Here is a 22,576-nt window from a genome sequence, read left to right on the forward strand (position 1 = left end):
GCCGACGGATCCTCACTCGGATGGCAGGTGCATAGTCGCGTAAGAGATCAATGTTTTGATACCCACTTTAGTGTTATGAGACGGAAATAATGAACAGAGGGTTTGACCCATTTCATTTGTCGCCAGTGGCTTTGAAACTAAGATGTCGTATTTGTTGAAATCATTGGGCCATGACGAGGAGCATAGTACCTTACCTCATTAAAGACGAGAATGATGCGATGGAACGCGGGGGCGGCCTGCAGAAGCCATGATTGGTGCGTGTTTTTTCTATAGTTGTTTGCCCTGCTTAGCTGCGAGATCCGCGACGACCAAGCAAGGGCGTAGGATTGTTTATTTATTGCACAGTTCCTCGTGCAGCTATACAAGATTTTCCAATACCTTCCTCCTCCTCTTCATCTCTCATCTCTCTGTCCATATGAGTGTAGTGGGAACACCTGTCATGGAGGAATTAATGCTCCATGCTCAGAAAGAACGGAGCAATTTTGCTCCGCACCGACTCGTTATCTGGAAAACCCTCGGCAAATCAGATATCCGGCGAACAATGGTTGCCCGTGTCTATTAGTTGTGTATTGACGCTTTTTGTCGAGGAAGCTGCCACCTATTACCCTACTCAAGCTACGGCATCTGTGTATATAACAACATTACAAATCACCTTTTCGGTCCACCCAGTCCAATTGTCAAATCTTCCCAACTCAAACTGCTCCTATACTTCTTGTTCATCCGTATACACCAGAACCAGAAACAGAAGTCTATATACTACATCACAATGGCCACTTTCACCGTCCAGCCCGAGTACGGGTAAGTCACGTCACCATCTATTCCATCTCCTCTAACCATCCTCCTCTCTACCCTCCCAATCCCTCAGATCAAACTCCCCGGTTTCTAACCACCACCATAAAAACAGCTACGTCCTGCTCGCCGCGACCTCAACCTTCTTCATCGGCTTCTGGCACGGCGGCCGCTGCGGCTTCTTCCGCAAGGCCTGCATGCCCCTATCCAACTACCCAGCGCCCTACGCCGACAGCGCAATGCTGGCCTCTGCGTCCGAAGACGCGACTCTCAAGAAGAACCTGTACCTGTGGAACTGCGCGCAGCGCGCACACGGAAACTATAACGAGAACCAACCGTCCGTCGTCGCGGCCATGTTGATCGCGGGCCTCAAGTACCCTGTTGCATCGGCTGTTTGTGGTGCCGCGTGGGGATTGGGCAGGATCGCGTATGCGGTTGGTTATACGAGGGCGGATAAGGAGGGTGGTAGGGGCCGGTTGATCGCTATGCCTATGTGGTTGTTCCAGATGGTGCTGTTTGGTATGAGCGGTGCTGTTGGCGTTGGTCTGCTCATGTAAGAGATGGAATGGGGGGAGAGAGGGATAGAGAGAGGGATAGAGATGTAGAAAAGTACAATTCATGCATGTCATTATCCGTATGATACGTTCTGGGCTTGCGATAGGATATGTGACAACCCCTGACTTGCTCAGACATGCACCGAGACAGCAAAGCTGCATCTGACAGCATTGCCTCATCACACCAGTACCACGATGGCTCTCAGTCATCCAATCCTCGCACATCACTTCACCATTCTCACGATACAATCAAGAATTTGCCGGAATAAACTTTCCATTATATAGATGTATCTACACACTCAAAGAAGGAACCATCCACCCGCGACACCAGTCATCGACCACACCCAAGTTCGACAGCCTCTACCAGAAAAGCGCAAGGTAGATCCAATAGAAGGAGTGGAGTGTCAACAGTCGCCCCCTGAACGTTAAAAATTTCTTGCTTGCTCTGCACAGTCAGGTCTGGCCAGCGACCCTGGAACTGCAATGGATTCTCTTGCTGTGGTATGTCTTGAAGATAGATTATGCTTTCCGATGTCCTCCAACGAATGACCGTCGTGCCGAAGAAACCCCAAACCCCCCGCTCTCGGATAGTTGTGGCTGCGCTTTGCCATGCCTACGCCGGCGCCGGCGCCTCCAACGCTGGACTTTGATGTTCTTTTGTGGAAAGAGCGATGGAAAGAAATGTTGACAGATATGGAAACAACATGAATGTCTGTGTGGTTTGGGGCTTGGTTCCTCGTTGCGCGGCCCTTTTTCTTTCTGTCGAGCCTTTTTCTTTCGACGCCCGCCCGCATGCACATGTATTCCTTTGGATTCGAAAAAGAAAGAAAATAGGTAAAGAACGCCGTGTTCATTTCTCATATAGACTCTTCATATGATCGACCGTATTGGCGCTGGGGTTTACCACACTAAGACTGCTTTTGATTTTGAGTCTGCAGCATCAAGATCCTTCTCCTGATCCCGAGTCCTTGAGAGACAAGGAGATAGACCCGATGCTCACAGCCTTCTGAGGCACACCACCGCCATCCTTACTCTTGAGACTGCCTCTTCTCCTAAGTGTTGGTGTCTGCTCTTTCGTGTCTTTGGGACTGCCAACATCCTTATCGAGATCTGCCGCAGATAGTTCGCTTCGCACACTGCTTGCTGAGTTGCGACGCTTCACGCCACTTCCGGCGAGCTTTTCTAGGTCGTCTTCGTCGTCTTCGTCTCTACGACGTTTTTCGTGTAAGCGGTCCGGCGGCGAGGCTCCAGATGCTGTTGTGCGAGGCGAACCGCTCTCCACTGCGTTGGGAGACTTGTTTTCCTGGATAGCGGACGGTCCGCTGGGCGAAGCAGCCAGCACGTCCATAGTCTCGTCGTCATCGTCAGGGTATGCAACAAGTGGTGCCCTTGCCGGAGTTCCGCCATTCGAAAGAGCTTTTCCAACAGTTGTAGTCGGAAGAGACGTCTCATCCTCGTCTTCGCCGTCGGATGTGTTGAAGTATGCCTCCTCTTCCGCATCGGCATCCCTGAGACCTTGCCACCTTTGACCTCCATTGATTAGACCTTTGTTCGGCGTATCGGCACCTTGAGTAGAGAAGCTCGCCTCGTCTCCTTCTATGCCGTTCTGAATCTGATCGTATTTGTCCACCAGACTTTCGAAGATATTCACGTATGTGATGCCAAGAAGCTTCTCTCTATAATTTTCCACCAACGGTACGATTAATTGCTTCAGATGCTCTTTTCTTATGTATTCGAAGAACTCCAGACTCGCAGAGTTCAGCAAGTTGTCCCGGGGCATTGTCTCGTAGACAAGACCAAGCAATGGTTCAAAAAGGTGGTTCGCAATGATCTGCCGGTTGTGGTACTCGTCTTTGAGTCCTATGCAGATGCGGAACCACTTTAATGCAGTGAGTTTCAGGTGTTTCTGACCACACGACAAAAGCTGAGCAATGCGACAGTGGAGATTCTCGGTCAAGATGTAGTATTTGCTGCGGTATTGATGTTGTCGGACGAAGAAACTGAGTATTTCGACCAGATGAGTATAGAGGGAAGCCTCATTGACGGAAATGTGCTGCACTGTAGAGTTCGAGTTAGCCATATGCTGGATAGAAGCTGCATTACGTCAAGACCCACGTGATTCTCGATGTTCAAGATCCTTTAGCGGTTTGAACAGTCGCTGGGCGGCATCATCGTAGAAGTTATCAACGAAGCTTTCCATCTGAGCTCCAATGTTAGGATTGCCTCGCATCTTCGCCATGAAGTCACCGTTAGTTCTCCCTAGCATGTCCATCGAGGCTGAGCTGGCATTAGGGTCCAATAGAACTTTGATCGCATCCGCCATCTGTGCCTTGACGCCAAGATCAACCTCCACCAATAGCAGCTCGATTAAGGTGTCTGTGAGCGGCTTTGTCTTTTCATTTATGGCCTTGAAGATATATGTTCTCATCATGATTGGATCATGGTCAATCAGGGCGACAAGGACATCGCTACCAGCGACTCGGACAGCTGGATCATGATGACGAAGTGCAAAGGTCAATACGTCCAAAAGTCCTCCCTGGATGAGATTGTGGTACAGCTGGGCGCGCGATTGAGCCTGGATGTTCTTGGCTATGGCAGAGCAATTCGAGATAAACAGGACTGCATCCTTTTTCCTCTGCTCGTCGGTTTGCTGTGGAGCAAAAATCTGGAACAGGTCGGTCAAGAAGGCGGCATTAGATTGAATATGATTAACAATGTCGACTTGGTGGAAGAAGATCATCGAATTGAGAACGGAGAATGTAGGGTCATCGAGGATGCGAGCCAATACAACGTCCTTGAGATATTGCAGACGATAGATGTAATGTATCTTACGTTTGATCTCAGGGTTTTCGATCTTGACAACCTCTCTAAATTTCGATTCGTCAGCGAGGAATTGTCGGTGGTTTGCCTTGTGGCTTGGGAAATCGGGATCGTCTGCGTTATAGGGTCAGCGGGGGCGAGGCAAGACTGTAAGGACGTTTGATCACACTCACATTCCAAAGCACCAACAACACCAAGTATGGCTTGATCTGTGACGACGAATTCTATGATTGAGGCGTCGTTCAAAAGAATAAGAGTTTTCATGATATTGCACAGCTTGTGGAGATCGTCAATATCCTCGAGGTCTTCGGCCATCTCGACAAGGGGCAACAGTTTCGGTATGTATAACGACTCGCCGGCCATTATAAATTTGGCTAAAGCATCTCGGCCAGGGGCGGTTGAGCTGGCAGAGCGCATGATGTTTTCGATTTCCATAAGGTTTCCAAGCTCTGGATTTGGAAGGAGGATAGGATTGGAGTTGTCTATCATGTCGTCTGAAAGGCCATCATCTGTCAGAATGTGAGCGCCGAGGGATTTTGCGATTGGACCACACGTACCTGGATGCATTGCAACAAGACGCTGCTGCGCTTCGCTAACAAATTCCCTGTAGAGGAGCGTAAGTATATGCAACTTGGGCGGCTAAGGCAAACGCCAATACTGACCAAATTTGCGAGCAACCATCGGCTTCCTGGAAACTCAATGCCATGTCCACACCGGTAGATTCGGTCCATACGATCAAGGTATCTGGTAAGGCGTCAATTGCGCTCTTAATCTGCCAGTCGTGACTGACTATCCGCCAAGAATGTCATCGTACCCTGCTGTTTCTGATAGCCATCATCCCGGGAGATCTTGGTCTCTAGTAGAGTCCTCGACGGCTCATCCTCTGACTGCACAACCACTCGAGCTTCATCTCCAGCCTGCTAAAAGTCCGAGTTAGTCAATTCATTCGATATCTGGACAATATGTTGACCGCCATCATCACTAGGTAGGGCTGGTTGAAGGTGGTACTGGCAATAGATGCTGCGGTTCTACCAGGCTATGCGAAGAGGACATGCAAAGGAACGCATGAGATGGTCTCATATTGCATAGTGATGATTGCGGAGGGGAATACTTACGCCAACAAGCTGACCGGCGCAGAAGCCTGTACCTCGGTCGTACCAGTCATTGTTCTTCAATTCATAGACTTTGACTCGCTTTCTGTCATTGGATGGCGCGGTAGCAAGTGCCATCATCAGATGAAGTGCGCACTGCTGAGCTCTGGGACTCGCTCAGTACAAAGGATTGGCGCCGCTATCAATGCGCCTAAACCGAGTGACGTTGTCTCCACCTTCACACCCTCACTGTGAGGAGTGTTGTGGACCAACCCTGATACCAAGTCTCACAAGCGAGTTGTATTCCCCTCCGTCTCCTTGATTATCGCAAATCCGTTCTGGTAACTGGGATCTTGTATCCGATGGATAACGGAATAAGCGCACGTGGTTCTTCTCCTGCTTCCTGGGTCGCGATTGCCGTCGCAGACGTCACGCGCTTCGAAGAGAAGGTACGGCGTAGCGGACGTGTAGGGAACTTTGGTTCTAGTCGCAGCTTGAGATCCAGACGTTGCTTACAAAAACACGATTAATGATTAGATGAGAAATGCGCGCGTGGAATAAGGATTCCGGCCGAGGGACGTTTGCTAAATTTCGAGGTGATGGTTCTGCTTGCTGCAATCGAATTATTGTCGAATGACGAGATAGCCAGTGGCGCGCTCGTTCGCTCGGCACTTCGCGTGTCTGCGCCCGACGGAAAGCAATGCGACCGGGTAATGTCCAACGCGTACTTCGTCTCACACTGTTGCCTTCTCGATAACTCCGCTTATCGGCATGTGTTATGTCGAACGAGCAGAGGGCTAAATTGATGGAACAGTCGTAGTACGTTTGGTGCAAGGGAACAACAGTGTCAGAGGTCCTGTGATGCTTCGCTCGTGCTCTCCTCCAGATTTCCACTGTTCAAGGTTGGCATAGTTGGTCTGTGCATATCCTTATGTCCCCAACGCGCCTGTCAACCTACAGTACTGCACTGCACCTTACCTCACTTACCACCACCTTATCGACTTATAGCCTTCGAAGACTTGTATATTCTGGCTTATGATTTCACGCTTACCATCAAGTAGGATGAGTCTGGAGCCTTAGCAGCCGATGCAGTTCTTTGCGACAGACAGCTGAATTCAGAATGAAGCTATTCGAACTGATCTCGAGTGCACCAGCACGTACAACATAAGTACAAAGATACCTTACCTTACTAGACACAGCAGAAGTATCGCGAGAGCACCTTACGATGCTTGGCTCTGGCAGGCACCATTTGCATGTTAGACACACGGCATTGCGTCATCTTGGACCCTGAAATGGAAGACGAACAACTCTTGTCACGTGTGGTGCCTGTTGCACTTCCCTGCTATTGATGATCTCTGGGGAAATAATGTTAGTCGATCTGCAAAGCACTGTGACGATCCTGCGATCCATAATTCTTCGTTTGACACCGTCGAACACCCAAGATTCCCAGCCTGCTATGCGATTTTAGGGCTTTCTACTGTTTCAGGCTGCTTCTGGGGATCAATCCCGTCCCGTGTGATCCATCAACGGGCTTCAAGCTCTTACTTGATCATCTCCAATATCTCGAAGCTATCAAGGATAGGAGTGTATTATTTTGACTCGACCATGGTGCTCATGCTTTGTCAATGTACTAAGGGCTCTGCGCTCGTTCTCCACTTGGATCTGAACACCAGGTGGTGACTTTCTGAGGTTCTATATCGTGTGTACACATCGGATGGTAGCCGGCAATCGAAAGGTCAACGGTCAGACACCTTGTGATCGGTCGGAAGTTCTATGATAGTTCAATATACATATAGGGTGTCGATATTACTATCTGCCTTGTCAGCATTCAGACTGCTGGGTATTCATATCGGCTTCGTCCATTGCTGTCGGCACTGTAGAAGTGCGATACCTGACTCAGCATATAGTGAGCCTACACAAGTAGTTGAGGCCGAAACTTAGTCTTTCCCACTCTATTCAAGCCTCGGTGTACTTACAGGTATATAGCACCGCGGAGGATAATGTGAGACACGTACGCAGTGGTGCATCTCAAGCCCCACGCCATGTGGATGTGACTATGTCACAGCTGCTTCTGATGTACTGGCTGCCGTAAATCTGAGCTTGGTGGCTCGGTGATAGAGCCGTGAGCCTCCGATACCCGGGGTCTCCGCAGCCGTCATTGTCATTCACCCACAGATCTTCCCGTGAGGCATAAAGCTTTCGCAAACATGCGTGATACACAGTACAACCAGAACCTGTCAGCCTGTCTCTTCACGATTGACCAGACTTGCAGATAATTCACTTCATTGGCGTGCTCATCGTCAGTTGACTAGACACGATTCACGACACTTGCGCACGAACAGCTGAAAGGTTGCGCCGAGCTGAAACGCACATCGAGCACCTGTAAGTGGAGTCTGGGCCTGAGGTCCTCAATCGTGCAATATCTTCTTCTATCGTACTATGGCAGTGAGCTGTTGTGACGATACGCAAAGACGGCACCAGTCTCAGCCAGACCATGGCTTTTGAAATTTGCGTGGTCAGACGTTCAGCTGGCGGCGTGCCTGACGCTAGTGGTCTTGGCTGGAGCCCGCTAGCTGAATTCTGTTCACGGGAATGCATCAACCTTGGTGCCATGTGAAGACGACAAGGTACATTACCCGATCTAGCATCTTAGCTTGCCCGCAATAAGGAACCGCTCTACAAACGAGGACATATTGACAAGGGTAGACCTTCGACAGCTTCCAACATCACCCATGTTGCACGCTATCACCCGGATCTGCACCATATTGCCATCCTTGCCGCTTTCCTGCCGTCTTATGGTGATGGGAACTTTCTCGGTATAAGTAGTGTAGATTCGTATCGAGTAAGCATTTCCCTACCAACGCTCTTCCGGTATGTCTTGATTTGTGAAGTATCATAGCAACTAAGTGTCGGGAGCAGGCTGGATTACGTCTACTTACTCGTCTGACTTGTCTCCCGTTCTGATACATGACGAGAGTTTAGGGGGGACATTGTAGATAGAGAAACCCTATGTGAGCTTTGACATGCGAGTTCTCACGGTTGTGGCTGACGTGCAGGAATCCTCACGCTTCGCTATGAATGTCAAATCCCGAAAGTGCTTTCGCGCTAGATTCACCATGGTGAGCTTCGTGGTTAGATCCCGCTGGGGTTGCCGTTTACGAACGAGACAAAAGGCGTCCATTCCCTCGTTTCTCTCTGGGGTTCTTCGTTTAACTAGATCTCTTGTATCGCATTCACTACCCATACTTACGATCCGCGTGTGTCTTCGCCTAACGGTTCTGAGACACTCATAGAGGAGCATTGTGATCTATAACAGCAGCAACCTCGATCAACGTCAACTATCTATTCACTTGTATAGACCCGTAATCTCGGGAGAGTTTCCAAAATGTCGATTCTTTCTAAGATCAAGGGGGAGAAGAAAGACTCGGAGCAGAACACAAATCAACCACAGGAGCAGAAACGTCCCGATGCAATAACGAGACGTAGTTGGACAGCCGGAGATATGCGACAACTTCAGAGGACGGCCATGCCACCCATCAGTAGGACGAACAGTGAACTGTCCATGCGCTCTTCAAAATCGTCAAAATCTTCAAAGTATCGCTTGGGTCGACCGTCCAGCAGTCTCGGTCGCAATGTCAGCTTCCAAGGCTTAGCAAAGGTCTTGGAAGACCACGACGATGGTGAGGATGGTGTACCACCAGTTCCTGCAATGCCACTCAGATACTCCTCGGCCTCTTCCTCGAGACCGTCCTCTTCTCGCGGCCCTTACTCGGCCAAAAGCACGCCAGGCAAGAGCCCATTGTCAAGTGCTGGTAAGTGTCATGAAGTCAAGCTTTATGTAGACAAATGCTAATGTCATTCCAGAATCAACACCTCCAGATAGTGAGGATAGCTCCAATGCCTCGAGTAAATCGGAAGACGTCCTCGAAATGCGTTCACACCCTTTCAGTAGTCCTGAACAGTTCGTTTTCCGTAAGAGCCGCGATTTTGAGGACCACGTCAGCAAAGACTGGAAGGGTAAAGCACCAATGTACGGTTCAAACACCATGATGGCTGAACGAGCCACAATGTCACAGCACTCCCCTGAGGCAGAAAGGGATCAGCAGCCTGATCGAAGATACTTTACACATGCAAGCCCAACTGGTCCTTCAACCTCACAGATGACCGTAAAGCCTGCACCCGCTTCATCCAAGGACACGGCGACGAGACCAACGAAGAAGAACAAGTTCAGCTTCTTCAAGAAAGAAGGTAGCTCGGTTGCCGCTCATTAAATCTTGCCATGATGCTGCCAAATGCTGTGCGGGCTCAACATGTCTCTGTGGAGAGTTACTACGAATATTGTGGTTCGCATTTCCGCCTTACTATGACGGACTTGTCAGTTTACAATGTCTGAAGGGGAATCTTAACGAATTTCATGGTTATCTTGTTTATGAAGCGACTGATATTATCGAAGCGCCGCAAATGTCGGTTGGAAGGGATTTTTGTTATTATTAGATCTTTGCGTCTGAGCGGATGGATTACCTGCCGTTTGCGAACGGCACCACGAATTACATGGACATTAATGGGACATTAAGTGCAAAAACAAGCATTGCAGCCTGAGCGTGATTGGTGCTTCCCTTATCTTGATGAACTATGTGGCACCTCAAGACCAAGGTTCTGTTCATCATGCATTGTACCACGATGGAATAATGTCTCCTGCTTGTGTCGGATGTTATTTCGATATGTGGGGCCCTCTACGCTGGCAATCGTTCTATTGAAATGTTAAAAAAAGCTCCCGCTATCCGCGACCCAACAAGGCCTCAAGAAGCCTAAAATTGCCGATTTGTGAGGTAACCCTAGATTTACTGTACAGATGCATCCCATATGCACTTATGAACTTAATCCTCGACTTTCAATTGTCCGGTCCTATCACATCGGCCTGGCCGAGGACTACCGTACCAGGTGATTGCATTTGTGTCAACACGTGCTGCCAGCACAGCACATTGGAGTAGTGCCTATGCCTCTCGGAAATACCATGCCTCCCAGGATGATCTAAGATATGCAAGCGAAGGATGGAAACATTGGGCTTGCAGGAAAGCTAGATCGCGTTGTGTCTCTAGCAACAATCCAAGGTTTTGCGATCCTTGTCCTTGTATTGACAGGCTGGCCCGCCTATGCGCGTCGTTTTCCTCGAAGCCTTGTTGTTTAGACGTCTTTGTCTTCATACATAGGGACATGCGCAACCACGTCCTCGCGTGGTGTTAATATGCGAGCAGCTTCTGCAGATCACTTGGGCTAGACCCTTGACAAATGGGAAATGTGTCAGTCTCACGAGCATGCACGGGTCAAGGAGGGTAGGTATACGAGAAGCAATATCTGCTCGTGAAGGATGGCAAGGATACTGTACTACTCAGAAGTTTTGCGGCAATAGACGACTTCCCATTTCGCAATTTCAACAAAATGTTACTGTCCAGCATGTTCGTACAATAAAACTTCGAAAGAGCTGTCAAAACGGGTGGAGATGAGAAGATGTGGGGAAATCTATGGGCCGCCAGATAGCTCTGGCGTAGTTAAAAAAAAAAAAGTTGTTGAATCGACGGGAGACGCACAGATGGGGGCGAGATGATTAGCCAACAGTATGATACAGAGTACAAGTACTGTCCACTATTTCCTGCGTGGTGACTTGTGTACATTTTTCTGCTGTATAAGCTTTTCAACTCGTCTTACTTCCAGTTGCGAGGTGTGAGCTTTATGCGAACGCCACCTTCACCTATATAGAGATTGGCGAAATCTCAGATCAGCGACCCTCTCATACAGGAAAGTTCACGACGTAGATATTCGGGATCTTTTCAACCTTGGTGACGGGAAGAGAAGCAGCCATGACATCTGGAAATGGTCAGCAGGCCGAGCCTACCGAGAACGAGATCAACGAAGCGTTTGCTCCGGTGGAGCGAGTCAGTGTGAAGCCAAAGGGGACCAATACGACTCCCGAACCATCGACTCCAACATCTTCGATCAGGGGTCGAATTCACGGTGCTCCTGAGGTCATCGGTATAACTGAAAACGACGAGAATCCACACACTGTGCACGAATACGAGGAAACAGCACAGAGGAAAAAGGGCAGATTTGCATATCTCAAAACTAGAGATTTCTGGATTGTGCTCTGCCTTACGCAGATCATTGCCCTCGCTCAGACCGGCACTAATACCTTCACAACTCTAATCGCCAACAAGGGCACAAACATCCCAGCTTTCCAAACGTTCTTCAACTACGTGCTGCTGAACATCGTCTACACTTCACTGACGCTTTACAAATATGGCTTCAAGAAGTGGGGTCAAATCGTCCTGAAAGACGGCTGGCGATATTTCATCCTGGCATTTCTGGACGTCGAGGGAAACTACTTCATCGTCCTAGCCTATGAATACACCAACCTGCTGTCTGCTCAGCTGTTCAGTTTCTGGACTGTCATTTGCGTTGTGGTCATCTCCTTGATTTTCCTCAAGGTCCGCTACCATCTGGCACAGTACGGCGGAATCGTCCTCGCATGCGGCGGCTTTGCCATATTGATCGCTAGTGATTTCATCACGCGGTCCAACAACTACGCTCCAGCAAATGCGTTGAAGGGCGATCTCTTCTGTCTGCTGGCTCAGACTCTGTATGCCTTCTCCAACACATTCGAGGAGTTCCTGGTTTCCAAACGGCCCATGTACGAGGTCATTGGTCAGCTTGCCTTCTGGGGCATGTGTATCAACGGCGTCCAAGCAGCCATCTTCGATAGGCACTCGATCCAGCATGCGAACTGGGATAGCGCCATCGGTGGCTATCTGACAGGCTACACCCTGTTGCTCTTCGTCTTCTACAGTCTTGCGCCCATCGTTTTCCGCATGTCCAGTGCCGCCTTCTTCAACATAGGTCTGCTAACCGGAACCTTCTGGGGCGTGATTGTCGGCGTCAAAGTCTTCGATTACCATATCCATTACCTCTACCCTATTGCATTTGTCCTCATCTTACTGGGCCACTTTGTCTATTATGGTACCGAGGGAGTTTTAGGAGAGGCGAAGAAGCCGTGGCTGGGCGAAGACCAAGAAGGAGGCGAAAGTGGACTGGGAACTGCCAGGCGAAGAGCAGAGAACCCGGACAGTATTATTTGATAACGAACTAGTGCACTATCGACCACGAGACATTTGCTTACTTACAGCCTGGCCCGAACATCGATGATGTTGGATGACTTCAACGGCTCACTTTTATACTCACTGCATACGGACACCACTCATTCATGTGGAAACAAGGCGTACATATTTTGCATTTGATTTCTCGAAAATCATATACGATGACTCGGGCAGCATATGTGCTGAGTCGTATCATACTTCACGTTTCTTGTACAAAGATTGAATGATCAAAGTAATAGTCCAGACCCTAGCACGCTGATTCTCGCAAAATTGCATTCCAATGATCTGGACCCCTGTTACAGCACTTCGGCGATCCGATCGTCTACTTGTAACGGCAGCAATTCAGTACTACTACGCAACAACGGTGAAAACCCCCACAATACGCCATTTCCGCGTATGTGTATAGCTGAACATACACGCCGCGTCTAGTATAACTGTGGGTAGGGGAACCCTGTCTATGGAGTCCTGTTTCAATCGATGCTTAGATACCTTGAGTCTGTTGATACGAGCACGTCGAGGATTTGGTTTTCAATTACCTTTATATGCGATATTGTATGCATATTAGCCAGCGGGCGTGCTGTATCGGGGTGTCGACTCGCAGTGATAGAGTACCCAGTGAAAGCGACCCCAAAATCGATTGATCGTCAAGCCAACTAGCGAATATAAAGCATTTTTTGTAGAATGATAGATGATGTTCGGAAGACGGATATATTATACTGGATATGTGATCATCTGGATTCTCTCGACATAGATCATTTAGGGGCCTTTGATCGGCTTGTCGAGGTTTACTATCTTGTCATCGGGCTCAAGTCTCCTCGAGGACAACATCTACTTACCAAGCACAAGTCTCTACAGCACCTCTGAGTGGTAGCTCGACTTCAGATATGCTTGGAGGTAGAGCTCGACTGCTGAGCTTTCCCGTCTCTTTCTGGCTCTACTGAAGAAGTTGATTCTTGTACAAGCTCCACCAATCCATCCTCTGGTTGTTCGTCGACAGCACGGTCGTCATCCGATGTCACGATTACTTCATCGTTTCCGTCCACGGGTTGTGTCAGAGCTGCTCTTCTGGCATCGACTCTTTTCCTCCATGGTTTGTAGCATACGACGCCCAACAGGCCAAACACGACGAATGAGCCGCACACGGCGCCACCTGATTGAGGTCAGTGGGGGCTTCACGGGCTGGCTGATCTTGTTGCACTCACCGATGATATCGTAGTGGTCACTTGCAACTATGACGCCATCCCAAAATCCTCCTTCTAGTTCTGCTGCTCCTTGTAGCATACCTAGAAATTGAATCGTTCCAATGACGATAGCAACCAAGACGGTGACTCCTGTTAGAATAGCCTGGTAATAAAGCACAGCAATAGTATCTGATGCGAGTCTTGCGGATGTGTACAGAGACATCATAAGTGCGCCATCTATCGTGTCCAATAGACACATGCCCGATGTGAAGAGGACAGGGAAAAGTAATATCAACCATATGGATGTACCCTGTGAAGCAGAAATGGCACTGATACCCAATAGAGCGATTTCCGATGATGTATCAAATCCTAGGCCGAACATGACGCCCAGCGGATACATTTTCCATGGCCTTCGTAGGTTTGGTCAGTCATTTGCTTCACTATAACAGAGAAGTTGGGTATCGAGACGAACCGATCGACAATCTTGAACATCTTCTTCAGAACGTGAAAGAGGCAACCACCGCCTTCAATCTTGAAGTCGGGCTCTTCAGCGTTCGCGGGCGTCTTCATGACTTTTTGTAATTGCTTCAGTAATTTGTACAGGATCCAGACGTTCATGCCACCAAGCACGATGAGAAAGACAGCAGAAACGGTACTGCCTATGATGCCTCCGACACGCGAGAAACCATCGAAACGCTTCTCCACAGCAGCTGCAGTAGACGCTACGACGATGGATGTGATGATGACAATGGTACTATGTCCTAATGAGAAGAATGTTCCAACGGTGACGGGTCTCTGGCCTGACGCAATCAAGCGCCTGGTCATGAGATCTATGGCGGAGATGTGGTCCGCATCGAAAGCATGCCGTAACCCGAGGGTCCACGAGAGCACTGCGGTGGAAACAAGAGAAGGATGGTAGCTCAAGACTATGCCGACAGCAATCCATACAGCGATATTCACCGTGACTAAGAGAGAGATGATAGCAACTGCCGGTAATGGCAGACGCTTTAGGAAGGGTATCCGCTGATGGTAGTATTGACCTTTGAGATGCAGATGATGGACTTGCCTGCTGAAGCCTGACTCTGGGTCCTGTAACAAGGGCATACCGCCGCCCACCACCGGAGCTGCCATCACGCAAGCAAGCTCTCCGAAAATTCAGAGGTCTGAAGATAATTTGTTCTTAGTGTTTTTACCTTACAATATAAATTTACTTCGCGGGCGAATGAGTAGGTAAGCAATGATAGTGGGGCATTCGGCTCGGCGCTGGCTTGGTGCGGGGCAAGATCTCCATTACGGGGGCCTCCGACTACTCCAATTCGCAATGATATCAAGATGCGCGAATGGCTGTGTAATGGACACAGCTCCGTTGCGGAGATCTGCATCTGTACACTGCTAGGGTGTGTTCTTGGTCATGTAGAAAGAGTCTATCTAATGGCGGCCGGGCGAGTTGAACTACGGCGGACGTGAACGTAGAACAATCAGCAAAATAGCTTTAATACTCATCATTTTAGATATCTAGCAAAGCATATGCTCGCATTGGTACCACCGAAGCCAAAGCTGTTTGACAAGGCAACATTAACCTTATGTTGTTGTGCTGTTTTCGGTACGTAGTTGCAGTTGAATTCGATCGACGACTCATCGGGTGCTTCAAGATTGAGCGTGGGTGGTATAACATTCTGTGATTTGTCAATCCTGAGTACAACCAAACTGATCCCTGTACGCCTTACCTCTTGCATTGCAAGAATGGTGAAGATAGCTTCCACAGCACCTGCGGCTCCAAGCAAGTGCCCTACAGCGCCCTTTGTACTGCTGACGTTGATTTGACTGGCGTGCTGCAAGCCTTCGTCGCCTAAGAGCAGTGATTTGATAGCACAATTCTCTGCGGCATCCCCCAACTTTGTGGATGTAGCGTGAGCATTCACATAACCGACTTCCGAAGGCTTGATCGCAGCATTCTTCAATGCGCGTTTCATGGCAAGGTAGGGCCCATTGCCATCGGCACGTGGCGCTGTCATGTGATGAGCATCAGAAGAGAGTCCATACCCTTTCACTTCTGCGTATATGTGTGCCTTACGAGCCTTGGCGTGTTCAAGTTCCTGTAGCTAGGTCAGCCGCGAGTTCTGTTCTGCCAGGGAGGCACATGCATCTCCTCACCTCGAGAACAACAACACCAGCGCCCTCGGCAATAACAAAGCCAGCTCTGTCCTTGTCGAATGGTCTCGATGCCTTCTTAGGAGCGTCATTCCAGTCAGTAGCCAGGCTTCGGGCACGTGAAAATCCAGCTACTGCGAGTGGATGTATACACGATTCTGCCCCACCAGCGACCATCACATCAGCGTCTCCGTACGCGACCATACGCGCGGCATCGCCTATAGCATGCACGCCGGTGGTGCAGGCAGTGGTGGCGGCATGATTGGGTCCCTTTTGCTCGTCAATATGTGGATAAGTTCAAACTTGATTGCATGAGCGCCAATGCAACATACCATGAAGCCATATTTCATCGAGATGTGTCCAGCTGCGAGATTGATAAGTAGTCTCGGGACGAACAACGGTGAAACCTTCTTGTATCCCTGTAGTCGCATTAAGTGGGTGTGGTTGTCAGAAGGATAGATGGCTGTACATACACCAGCATCGTAATTGACCGAGGTCTTATATACATCGTCCAGACTCCCAATACCTGAGCCAATATACACACCCTAGTCTACATTAGCTTAAAAGTAATCATCACTCACACCAGTATATATACCGTATTCTCGAGGTCCTCTTGGGATGTCGGCTTCCATCCAGCATCTGTCAGTGCTTCTTCCGCACATGCCATGGCGTATTGTGCAAACATCGCCATTTTCCGGTCATCCTACGCTCGTAGTGTTAGCGTCCAGGATCATACCACTTTTGCCAGGAGATATCAGGATCAGACTTACGCCAGGCTGCAACCACTCATTAGGATCCCAACCACCATCTCGACGGCTGCCTGGAGGAACAATACCAGCTACTTGCGATGGTAGTGCTGCAAATTCTTTGCTTCTCTCCTTGATGGATATAATGCCAGATTGACCATCAATCAATCGTCTCCATGTCGGACGCACACCTGCAGAGCGTGAGTAATTTATATAGTGGTTCACAGAAATTCTACCTTACCTACTGCTAAGGGTGTTATGGCCCCCAGACCTGTGATAACTACCCTTCGCATTGCATTTTGCATGTTTTCATGGAATGCTAATAGTAATAATGGTTTGTTATAAAGCGGCTTTGGCTGATGCTTGAGCGCAAGCAGTGCACAGACCAAGCTTTGACTATCACTTTCAGTAGGTAATCTTACCTTAGGCAAGAAGATGGACCTAAACTAACTGTAAGTTGGTCTACAATTGATAGATGTCCTAGTTTACTCCATATATCCGCTCGATGTGATGAAGGGAAGACCTATGGCACGTACAACAAAGCACTTGTAGATAGAAGAGCTATAACATACATCCTTGATAGTAGTTTATCATTTACTACTGAGAACTGACCGAAAGTACCCCAATACCATGCAAAGATCGAACCTTGACCATTTCCTTTTTCCCAATCCCATTTCTATTCCCATGCCTATCCCTGTGTTCATTATATCATCTAAATGAGCTTTTTCCTTTCAAAATTCAATTGCAATGATTTCATATCGTAACTTCCGATGCAAAACCATAGGCGGGTCATTCATAACAATCACTCATGTTCTTGGAGCCTGGAGATAGTGGTGGTTCGAGCAAAACTCGAGGTGGCGCTTGCATCGCCTTGTGAGAGAAAAGTTGCTTTAGGCTGCCATTGGGTACAGATGAGCCTGGAGAGAAAAGCACTTTCTGGTAATTCATGTCTTTATCGGTGCTTCGGAATGCGGTGTCGGTGCTAGCTGTGCTCCCGACCGATGCGGCTCGACAATGCAGATTGGCGGGGCCGACTGGAACATCCATGTTGATCACAGGCGTGATCAGATCGACGGAGAAAGAACTGAACGACGCACTAAAAGGATCTCCACGACGAGGCAAGGGTCTATATGATCCCGAAGTGCTGACAACAGATGTTGGAGTATGCGACAACGAGGGCGCAGTACTATTCGAAGTGGAGGGACGACCAAGGCCACGTCGATTATGCTCAGCATCATGCTCAAACTGCGCAAAATGCGATAGGTAATTTGCGACGTCACTATCGTGTCGAGCATATGAGGACCTACGATCGTACAGAGATGACGAGTCTGAACTGTCCGAGAATGCCAAAGAGGGTGGGCGAACAGCAGTAGGCGAGCGCATAGCTAAGTCGTATGACACATCTTCTCCCATGTACGAGGCCCGGCGTGATGAGATCTGAGGCGACATCTCGGGAGGTAAAATTGACTCCTCAAGCGGTTTATTGTGGTCCTTCTTTCGGCAGCTTCAGACATGTTAGGCTTGTTCAAGAGTGTAGCAAATTTGGATATGCTTACTTCTCTGAGCAATAAAGTATTGACACATCGGGAGTCACAATTTGTTTTTCGCATGTCGCACTGTACCACTTGATGAGCAAGATCACAGGCTTGACAGAATGTAGCAAGCACTTACCAGAATTGTGGCAGGCCAGCCATGTCATCGTCGTCAGGATTTACCTCGGCCTCACGTTTGGCTGCACTCTTGCTGCTACCAGGACTGGACTTGCATATCGGACTCTTCTTGGGTGGAAGGCAAGTATTACTCTTCCTGGTCACCAGTGGAGCTGGCCGTGCGGGCTTTGTGTGGACAGGTAGTGCTCGCCGAGGAGGACGGGTGTTTTGTGGAGGACTCATTGCGGATTGTTTCTACCTCAAAGACTGTGTCAAGGTAGAACAACGCGGTATGGTTGTATCTAGGAAAAAGGTGGTGGCAGTACTGAACCGGTACTAATAGCTTGGAGGCTTTTGTCAGTGATGATTCAGGTGCTGGATCAGAGCGGTCCTTTGCATGGAGTGAGCGCCTTTTGACTGTGGACCAGATGCAATGGAGACAAAGAAAACCAAGGACAGCATGGTATCTCAAAATGCAAATGCCCCATGATCAAGACATGGAGTACTTGAAAGGTGATGTGATGGATAAATGACCTAGACAAAGCATACCTGCTGTGTAGAGGATAGCGGTGTGACCCGTCTATCAGAACAAATGGACTACTGTAGGTATACAGGCTGATTGTGACCCTTTTCGAGATAAGAAACCGCCAATAGCGCCCACTTCGTTACTTCGTTACACCAATGATGGCAAGCAGAGTGATGGGATACAGTCCGAAGTGATCCAGGGGTTTGTTTTGTGATTACACCGTCTACCGTGGCGCTATACTTGTTATTCTTTGTCCTTGGGACGGTATATTAATAAAGAAGCTTGCCAGGCAAGGGCAACATGCTACGATTGGCATCTACGCCGCCGTTTAGCTCGACTCGTGCTACTACTGTCACCTAACCCCTGTACCGAGGACGTATGGGCTGTGGAGCGACTGATTAGTGTGAGAACGCATAATCACGGGTCTACTAAACAACCCAAGTGGACACCCAGGTCACAGACTTAAAAGCCTAACTATGGCTAGTAAATAATCAGGTACCCGCGCGCGAGGAAACAAAGACGAAGAGGCACCATTGGGAGGACGAGCTTCAACACGCCATCAGGGATCTGCAGCGTTTCTCTCCAAATTTGCGGGCATCCCACCCTCAAGCCCACTTCGTGCGCTTTTCATTATCGATAGCCTTTGCTCTCCACACCTCTCTCCTGCCTCACTCGAGCCCAGCACAACTCAGGCAGTCTAAGTCTAACGCTCAGCTGCAAGTCTTCACATGTGATTTAACATGATGGGAAGAAAATTTACGATCTCAGATACAAGGTGTCATTACCGGACTCAAGGTTTTTGGCAAGGCCGAACCTACAGTATTTCGTGATTGCTCCCGAATATTTGCTCATGCATCCGAGTCATCCAGGCCATATGACGCACTACAGTTGTGTACGGAATGCCCGGTGCAATTCAAGATCCGGAATAATCAGGACAGCCCTTCATTACGGGCGTCTAAGTGGAAACACTAAACAATGCAAGACTCCCGCTGACGTTAGCAGTGTCAATTACGAAGGTTTTTTGCTGTGCGTGCTGTGTTGCGCCTACTTGTGTGTCTGTAACGTCCGTTGTGGATCAACCCCACAAGACAAGGTTGAAATCGTTACAGCTGCTGCTTTTGCGTGTAGATCTGTGCCTGTCGATTACAGACTCTCTATTTTCAGCAACACCGCAAGTCTGGACGTTCATAGGGGTGTGCGGTGAGGTACGTGTACGTAAGGTACTCTTGACAGACGTTTTTCGAAATTCGAAAATTCGCAACGCGTGGCTCCCCAGGTCACTGCTACGCAGCTATTGTACATTCGGCTTTTGCTGGATGTTTCGAGGGTTATTGTTCCCGCCCACTACCGTCCTCTTACCCTCTTCCGAGCAGTGGGTCATGCTAAACTATTTTGGATGATTTGGAGAATGACACAGCGCGACAGGTGTTTGGTGGTCAGTGTTAACGCAATCTTGTCAAGGACAACAACAGCATCATCACCTACGAATGGTCTAGATTTAAGGTACGATAGATGCTGACAGCATGGTGGCTGAGTCGCGCCATGATGCGTTGGCCATGGCGCGACTTTGAGTTGTCAGGTACTGGTAACCTTGAGGTGAGGGAGGTAACCTGGCTCGCTCGTACGTGGACAGTAGTTTGCTGTTCTTAATGCACACAAATGAACATGCTAAAAACGACATTTCTAGAGCACGCTGTCTTAGCATTGTCTTAACATAAAAGTGCCGCACCAGCTTCAGCAGTGGCCCTATATCCTTTCATGTCGAAATGGCCGGTGGTCCTATGTCAGGATGCAAAAGGACAGTGAACTAGTTATAGTAGGAATAGCCGAAGGCGGGGCTCGAACCCGCGACCTTGAGGTTGTCTCTTCATAAGAGCCACACGCTCTACCGATTGAGCTACCCCGGCAGGTCAGTTGATCAAGTCCTCTGAGAGGACTGGCTTGTTCACTGTACCAGAATCTCGACCTGTTGAGTAATATATAGGTTGACAGAAGCTTCCTGTAGCATTACCTCAAGCACGGCAGCCCGCCCCCTTTGGCAAGCAACGGCTCTGTGCAACAACCGTACTTGCAATCGATAGACGAGGATGTTCCTGCGATGTGAGCAGCCGCTCGCGCCACATCTTGGGCTGCATGTACCACAAGACAGTAATGGTTCGCAGATACTGAGCTGCCACACGCCACAAGACGTGAGGTATGTGTAGGATAGAGAGTCGTCGAGTTGATCACAATCGAGAAGGGGGGATGGACACATACAAAGTGCGGGGAAGTTGGTCCAAAACCGGCAATCGCCGCTTGCGCAATGTCCTACAGTAAGCCTTTCGATTAGATATGCGGTAATATCTATTTAAGGTATGCAGCGCTGCGAATACTGTACTGTACCATACCTTACTCTACTCAGTATACTCATAATTTACACAAGTTACACAGTCGCGGTCACACGTGCGTCTCGAGACGTATCGAAATCAGATTCGCCTCGCATGTACAAGGAGAATTACTGATACTAGCTTGTATTGTTCCTCACTCTTTAGCGATGGCGCTCCTGCAGCTCTCAGATGTAGCGCACCAGCTGCCTCGTGGAGATGCAGACTTCCTGCGCTCGCGTGTCGCGGATCTCCTTGAGCGCAGGAACATGAGCTTTCCTGGAGCGCAACCTGTGAGCTTTGCACGCAAGCATTTCCAGGATCTTCTCATGACAGAGTATACGCGTCCAAAACCTGATGTCTATGACGATCCACAGCTGACCAGTGTCACAGTTACTTTGTATGCGAAAAAACGGATGGCATACGATGCCTTCTCTTTCTCACATTCTACATCGAGGAGGGCAACAAAGTCGAAGCCAAAATATTGATTGACCGGAAAAATGATTACTACAACATCGATAATATGCACTTTCATCTACCACTACCCGACGCGCCGGATGCAAGCTTCCACACTGAGACGCTACTCGACGGAGAACTTGTCCTTGACAAGTTACCAAATGGAGATGAGAGGAAGACGTACCTGGTCTTTGACTGCCTAGCGCTAGAGAACAAATCACTCCTCCAGCGGACCTTGGACAAAAGATTGGCCTACTTTATGGAATCGGTGCTGAAGCCATACCAATCTCTCCTCGAGCGATATCCCGAGGAAGTTCCGGAGCAACCGTTCCTCGTCATGCCAAAGAAAATGGAGAAAGCGTACGGGATCGAGATGATGTTCAAAGATGTCCTACCAAAGCTGCCGCACGGAAACGATGGTCTCATCTTCACCTGTCGGACTTCGCCATATGTCACCGGTACAGACCAGCACATTATCAAGTGGAAACCTCCACATGAAAACACCATCGATTTTCGCCTACAACTGGGAGATTTTCCGATGGTCGAGGAAGGCGGAGAGAGGTTCCAGGACTTCGATGCTTGTCCCAGCTTTGAGCTCCTTGTGTATCATGGAAACAACAGAAACGAATACTTTGCTCCGCTGTATCTCACCGAGTCGGAGTGGGAAAGTATGAAAGGCATGGGCCAGATGCTGGACGGTCGGATCATTGAATGCGCCAAGGACGATAAAGGCCGATGGAGGATGAAGCGCGAAGCTGATGGCACGCCTCGATTCAGAGATGACAAGACGGAAGCAAATCACATCAAGACGGTAGAGAGTGTGTTGGAAAGCATCGAGGACGCGGTCACGGAAACGGACCTGTTGAACAACGTCAAGCCGATCTATATTCAATGGAAGAGACGAGCAGCGGAGGCAACTGAGAAAGCCAAACAGGCATCTGCCCCGACTAATGGGCGATGAGGGAAAGGCAGAACGAAGAAGCATTTGCATAGCGCGGGTCAGGACAGGCGTTTGTGTGGAGTTGAAGTTGGAGTTGGATTAGTTTCCTTGAGATACCCCTTCCAAGACATGGAGTTGAAAGGAAGGTCATTGACCGAATAT

At 49.0% G+C, this 22,576-nt stretch overlaps 8 protein-coding genes across 12 annotated transcripts; 4 read left to right on the forward strand and 4 right to left on the reverse strand.

The window, feature by feature from the left end:
• Positions 1-766: 766 nt before the first annotated feature.
• AAFC00_004009 (uncharacterized protein) lies at positions 767-1,346 on the forward strand (the record flags this gene model as incomplete). The annotated part of the gene is made up of 2 exons (XM_069343574.1): positions 767-798; positions 905-1,346. 2 exons carry the CDS (start codon positions 767-769, stop codon positions 1,344-1,346), a joined length of 474 nt encoding a protein of 157 aa, XP_069202128.1.
• A 937-nt stretch (positions 1,347-2,283) lies between these two features.
• AAFC00_004010 (uncharacterized protein) lies at positions 2,284-5,395 on the reverse strand (the record flags this gene model as incomplete). Of its 3 annotated transcripts, none has more annotated exons than XM_069343578.1 (7): positions 2,284-3,401; positions 3,459-4,277; positions 4,337-4,657; positions 4,721-4,767; positions 4,826-4,907; positions 4,978-5,080; positions 5,279-5,395. In XM_069343578.1, the coding sequence occupies 7 exons, from the start codon at positions 5,393-5,395 to the stop codon at positions 2,284-2,286; spliced, it is 2,607 nt and encodes an 868-aa protein (XP_069202129.1). The 3 variants fall into 3 exon arrangements, with proteins under 3 accessions (XP_069202129.1, XP_069202130.1, XP_069202131.1); XM_069343577.1 differs by having other exon boundaries at positions 4,337-4,672; XM_069343579.1 differs by having other exon boundaries at positions 4,337-4,672; positions 4,978-5,083.
• Positions 5,396-8,639: 3,244 nt separating this feature from the next.
• AAFC00_004011 (uncharacterized protein) lies at positions 8,640-9,525 on the forward strand (the record flags this gene model as incomplete). The annotated part of the gene is made up of 2 exons (XM_069343580.1): positions 8,640-9,066; positions 9,119-9,525. The coding sequence occupies 2 exons, from the start codon at positions 8,640-8,642 to the stop codon at positions 9,523-9,525; spliced, it is 834 nt and encodes a 277-aa protein (XP_069202132.1).
• Positions 9,526-11,112: 1,587 nt separating this feature from the next.
• On the forward strand, positions 11,113-12,384 carry AAFC00_004012 (uncharacterized protein; the record flags this gene model as incomplete). The annotated part of the gene is made up of 1 exon (XM_069343581.1): positions 11,113-12,384. The coding sequence occupies one exon, from the start codon at positions 11,113-11,115 to the stop codon at positions 12,382-12,384; it is 1,272 nt and encodes a 423-aa protein (XP_069202133.1).
• Positions 12,385-13,280: 896 nt separating this feature from the next.
• Positions 13,281-14,714, reverse strand: AAFC00_004013 (uncharacterized protein; the record flags this gene model as incomplete). The annotated part of the gene is made up of 3 exons (XM_069343582.1): positions 13,281-13,552; positions 13,605-13,993; positions 14,056-14,714. The coding sequence occupies 3 exons, from the start codon at positions 14,712-14,714 to the stop codon at positions 13,281-13,283; spliced, it is 1,320 nt and encodes a 439-aa protein (XP_069202134.1).
• Positions 14,715-15,085: 371 nt separating this feature from the next.
• AAFC00_004014 (uncharacterized protein) lies at positions 15,086-16,785 on the reverse strand (the record flags this gene model as incomplete). 3 transcript variants are annotated; one of them, XM_069343583.1, is made up of 8 exons in its annotated part: positions 15,086-15,259; positions 15,311-15,679; positions 15,738-16,004; positions 16,067-16,153; positions 16,208-16,279; positions 16,330-16,437; positions 16,505-16,671; positions 16,722-16,785. In XM_069343583.1, the coding sequence occupies 8 exons, from the start codon at positions 16,783-16,785 to the stop codon at positions 15,086-15,088; spliced, it is 1,308 nt and encodes a 435-aa protein (XP_069202135.1). The 3 variants fall into 3 exon arrangements, with proteins under 3 accessions (XP_069202135.1, XP_069202137.1, XP_069202136.1); XM_069348132.1 differs by having other exon boundaries at positions 15,738-16,010; XM_069348133.1 differs by lacking the exon at positions 15,738-16,004.
• A 484-nt stretch (positions 16,786-17,269) lies between these two features.
• AAFC00_004015 (uncharacterized protein) lies at positions 17,270-18,372 on the reverse strand (the record flags this gene model as incomplete). Its single annotated transcript, XM_069343584.1, has 3 exons — positions 17,270-17,984; positions 18,037-18,096; positions 18,152-18,372. The coding sequence occupies 3 exons, from the start codon at positions 18,370-18,372 to the stop codon at positions 17,270-17,272; spliced, it is 996 nt and encodes a 331-aa protein (XP_069202138.1).
• A 2,816-nt stretch (positions 18,373-21,188) lies between these two features.
• Positions 21,189-22,435, forward strand: AAFC00_004016 (uncharacterized protein; the record flags this gene model as incomplete). Its single annotated transcript, XM_069343585.1, has 2 exons — positions 21,189-21,355; positions 21,412-22,435. The coding sequence occupies 2 exons, from the start codon at positions 21,189-21,191 to the stop codon at positions 22,433-22,435; spliced, it is 1,191 nt and encodes a 396-aa protein (XP_069202139.1).
• Between the last annotated feature and the right edge of the window lie 141 nt (positions 22,436-22,576).

The sequence above is a fragment of the Neodothiora populina genome, assembly GCF_041146345.1.
Source record: "Neodothiora populina strain CPC 39397 chromosome Unknown canker_contig_17, whole genome shotgun sequence".
Taxonomy (NCBI): domain Eukaryota; kingdom Fungi; phylum Ascomycota; class Dothideomycetes; order Dothideales; family Dothioraceae; genus Neodothiora; species Neodothiora populina.